At 37.0% G+C, this 4,917-nt stretch overlaps 1 protein-coding gene across 1 annotated transcript; it reads right to left on the bottom strand.

Moving 5' to 3' along the window:
• Positions 1 to 2,899: 2,899 nt before the first annotated feature.
• LOC129944940 (uncharacterized) lies at positions 2,900 to 4,258 on the bottom strand. Its single transcript, XM_056054601.1, has 3 exons — positions 4,172 to 4,258; positions 3,157 to 3,574; positions 2,900 to 3,078 (listed from the first exon to the last, which is right to left on the bottom strand). Exons 1-3 carry the CDS (start codon positions 4,256 to 4,258, stop codon positions 2,900 to 2,902), a joined length of 684 nt encoding a protein of 227 aa, XP_055910576.1.
• Between the last annotated feature and the right edge of the window lie 659 nt (positions 4,259 to 4,917).

Here is a 4,917-nt window from a genome sequence, read left to right as displayed (position 1 = left end):
TATAATAAAAAGTTAAGTTTTTTCAACAAATTATAAATTAATATTTAATAAAATATAATTTGCATAGTCTTCGGAAAATTCTCTTTGTTTTGACACCTTATTTGTTAAAATTAGTTCCGTATGAGAGCCGAAAAAGAGAGAAATGCTAACGAAATATAGTGCCGCTTATAGAACCGTAATTGTGTTTTTATAATTCTCAGGAACTAATGAACCGATTTCAATATTTGATAAAATATTGCATTTTTTTCAAAATCCGATATCTCAAAAAAGGGTCAACATTTTTGTACGTAATTTAAATATAAAACGTATATATTTACAATTACTAAACAACAACATAACAAAAATATTTTTAAGAAAAAATGCAAATTTTGTATATATGTATACAAACATTTATTTTAATAAAACCGGTCTAACGATTTTCAAACAAAAAAAATTAAAAAATGGAGGTTTTTTTGACAAATCAAATGGCATTTATATCTTTGAAGACAAACTTATTTTACAGGTATATTTTTCAATCTTATATAGATACTTTTTAAATAGAATCTTTGCATAAAGGAGCAAGTTCGTGCGATCCAGTCGTGCATTTTATTTCTAATTAGCGTGGGCTAAAAGTGTACACAGACACAGTGTGAGCACTAAAAAAAAGGGGAAGTAAGTCTCAATGTACTTTGATTTAGAATTCGCGTAGTACGGCTAAATAACGTATTTCTGTACTTTGTAGAGCACGGAGAAGTTGGGCGCAACTTAAACTGTTTAATGGGAGAAATGCAACTTCCTATTTCACTGCAGCAGTCCGTTAAAAAAACAATACAAATGTTGAGACGATTGAGTAAATGATGTTAATGTCTGTATTCGAGTCTTAAGTAAGTTACTGGAGCACCAGCAACAGAGATGGGAGTTATATTCAAGTTGGGACGTATGGTTTTGTATATTGTTGCCAAATCAGACGAAGAGACACATTTCTTGCATCGTTTTAAGAAATCAACACATCTTACGAAACTTTTGACGTCATAGTGTGTGATCGCTTCACAAGATGTAGTTGCTGATAAAGGATATCCACTTATCCAGCTTTTCAATTTCGTTGATATAAGTGCCATCCAGAGATTGTTGATTTTGGTTTTCGAAGCATTCAATTCTATACGTGATTTCTTATTTTCCATTGTGCAATACTTTGTGGGTCCGAATTTAATGAGCTTATTATACTTTGTCTTTGCAGTTTGACATACAAATAGGAGGAATTTGGGTCTGGACATAAAAATGAAAATCTAAGAGTATTAAAGTCAACGAAACAATTAAGTTACAGACAGGAGAACGTTTTTAAAAATGAGGAAAAGCATTCATATTTTAATTTTTAGACTTAAATTCGTCAAAAAAAAAACTTATACTAAAAGGTTGGAAAGAAGATTTCTAATCCAACGAAGAAGAGATTTGTCGATAACAAAGACACGAATTTTTGATAAGAGAGCAAAATGCCATACTTTATCAAATGCCTCTGAAATATGAAGTGCAATGATCTTATTTTCTCCAGAACGCGGTAAAGAATTGTTCCACTATTCGTAGAGATGAACTATGAGGTCACACATGGACTTTTTGCTACGAAAGCCGTATTGCCAGTACAAAAAAACTTTTGTTTCTTAAGATATTGCTTAAGCTGGTTATTGATCAGCGTTTCTACGCCCCTTGAGAGAAGGGACGTTTGTGCTGTCGGTCGATAATTTGAGGGAGAAGAAGATTCGCCTTATTTTATGATTGACTGAACAAATGCTGTTTTCCAAATACTCAGTGCGAGCCAAGAAGAAAAGAATAGATGGAAAAGCTTACGAAGTGGCTTCAGAATAATAGCGGGGCTACCAGCGGTTTTATGAATGCTGAAATCATCAAGGACTCTCGCCAAAGTGCGAGTACAAAAAAGATTGGTATCTTTAAATCATTAAAGCTCAAAAACTGGTAGAGCCATGACACTATCAGGTAAGGTGGAATTTTTGGGCAAACTGCTTTGCAAACAAATCAGCTTTTGCAATAGAGCTAGCTGAAAGAGTTTCATTGACAACAAGGGTAGGGACCGAGAAAGAGAAAGAACTCCGTATGCTAAAAAACGAATGACGAAAAATTCGTACTGCCTTTGGGACATTATTTTTGGTTATCTACAAAATTGGTTCTGGCTTTTCTAAACGTTTTCCCCATTTGGGTTGACTCTAAAACATCGGAAGCTCAACTTTCTCTCCTTGACTACATCTTGCAGCTCGAATCGTTCCATTATCTAGCCTAGGGTTTGATAATTTTAACCTAATGGCAAAAATTATTGAGACCGACGCACGACTTGAACTTTTTCTCTAACATGGAATTCCTGAAAAGTCGAACCTCTGTCCAGGTTTGGGCTCCAATAAGGGAAACAATAGTGAATATGTGTTTAGCGTCGGATATTTTGAACCGCATAAAATTAAAGAAGGAGTTTACAATGACCGTATTGTGGTAAAAGTTGATATGCAACATCATTCCTAATATATACATATTGTAAGACATTGGAATCTTCACCTTCTTCTGCTAAATTATCAAGGGATTGTCTATGATTTGAACAGCGTAGCAAATAATTTAATTTAAAGTCAGTCAAAAATGATCAGAATAGTAAACGAAACATTTCATATTTATTTTTTTTCATTTTAAATCTTAGAAAACTACAACAATATGTAATATTAAACAAAAATTCATATGCAAAAAATTAGTATTTACAATCTTATTAAAGGCTTGAAAACAGGTTCAAATTGACATATGTATATTTTAGTTAACAACAAAAAGGACAACTACATTTTCCTTTCAAGAAGTAAATTTACATCTAGACTCTACAATACACTCAATATTTACACACCTTTCGCTATTATGCGAATATTCGTTAATGTACTCAAGCCCATCCACCAGATGGCTTCCAGCCACCTCCTCCTCCTCCCCCACCAGATGGTTGCCATCCACCACCTCCGCCTCCTCCACCACCTCCTCCTCCACCACCAAGTTTAATTATTTTAATGATTTTAGTTGAGCTTCCGCCACCGCCACCTGCTCCACCTCCAGATGACCAACCACCTCCTCCACCACCACCTCCTGAAGACCAGCCACTGCTTCCTCCTCCACCTCCTGAAGACCAATCACTACCTCCTCCACCTCCACCTCCACCAGATGACCAACCACCGCCACCACCACCACTTCCACCTCCTCCTCCACCGAGAGTTATAACTTTTACAATCTTAATATCTCCACCACCCCCTGATCCACCTCCTCCTCCGTCAGACCATCCACCACCGCCACCACCTCCTCCTCCCGATGACCAGTCACCTCCACCTCCTCCTCCACCACCACCTGAGTCCCAACCACCACCACCGCCTCCACCTCCACCGCCATCTTCAGTGATAATTTTGATAATTTGAACACTCCCCCCGCTAGATCCCCCTCCTCCACCACCTCCACCTGATGACCATCCTCCACCTCCTCCTCCACCACCTCCCCCTGATGACCATCCACCACCTCCACCAGGTTTACCAGCCACGCTGGCAACTCCAAGGACTACCAGACATACGAAAGCCTATAAAAATAAAAACCGTTATTGTTAATCCAAGCCAAGTACTCGTATCACGTAATCCACAAACGTACTTTCATCTTCAGGCAGTAACTATATGATCTTCTTGAACTCCAAACTTTTCCTCCTTGAGATATTACTAAATTTTTCCTTCGCAAACTACCAACTGATGGCTTTTCGGGTATAGTCCAATTCTTTTATACCTTTAACGATGGAACTCACAAACGAAAATTTCTGCAAAAATTGGAAAATTGGAGGTGGCCATGCCTTGGGGTGGTGGAAGGTTGCGGTTGTTGCCGGCAAAACAACACGATAACTCTTCATTTCTGGTGTCTGTTATGATGATGATGATGACGATGATGCTAGAAGAGATGGGTCTCCTCACATCATTAAATGCATTACGATGTTATGTGTATTGTTGTGTGCCTATAACTATGTTTGTTGGATCATCGAAAATGAAAGTACATTTGTATGTCTTTTTCGTTTTATCCAGATGTAAGCCACCAATGCTATATAGACCCCTGCCACCCGTACCACTGCCAACGCCACCACCGCGGCCACCGCAGCACCTGGCAAACGTTTTCATTATGCCATTATGCTTACTCTCAGGGTTTGTGTATAGCTTTCTTGGACATAACTTGAAGTTTCTGGAATATAGACTCCATCTTCGTAATGTTGTTGTTCACCCATATTCAAATAAATAAAAGCTGAATTGTTGAGTGCGCAGGCTTCAGTGGATTAAGTTTGGAAAAAAGCAACAAACAATTTGCACACAAAAATGAATCCTCTTCATGCAGTGCAAAAAATAAATTAACAATTTTTATTTTGGGAATGCGCAAAAGTCAGAGGTGCAAGTGTAGTTTTATTTCGTATATAATTATCGCATTCAAAAGGGGTTAGAAACTTGTCTTACAAAAAATACTAAAATGTAAAGGAAAACAGGTATTTTTTAAAGTATTCCACATTCTTGATGTGCCTCTGAAAAAAGAATATCTTTACTTACCCTAAGGCCTAAATTTAAGCTTGAGGGTAAACTGGTATGCATCGATAAAACAAATAAACAAACAAAGACTTTACACTTTGCGGCGGTATTTAAGCGATATAAAAGTTTTAGGTATTGTATAGCCAAATGTTTTTAAAGATCTTTTTTGTATTCTATCCAAAAGACTTAAACTTGGTATTGACGAATGAAGAGGCAAACTATTTCTTGCATCGTCAGAGAAATCCTTAACACTTAGCATTGATCACTGATAGACCCACGTCCGATATTTAAGGGTGTGAATATAATAACAAATATTAAAAGCTAAAAATTGGATGGATTAAAAGTTGCAGAAAGTGGTTTTTTTATG

This window comes from Eupeodes corollae, chromosome 2, assembly GCF_945859685.1.
Source record: "Eupeodes corollae chromosome 2, idEupCoro1.1, whole genome shotgun sequence".
Lineage (NCBI taxonomy): Eukaryota > Metazoa > Arthropoda > Insecta > Diptera > Syrphidae > Eupeodes > Eupeodes corollae.
This window is presented reverse-complemented; position numbering and strand designations above follow the sequence as displayed.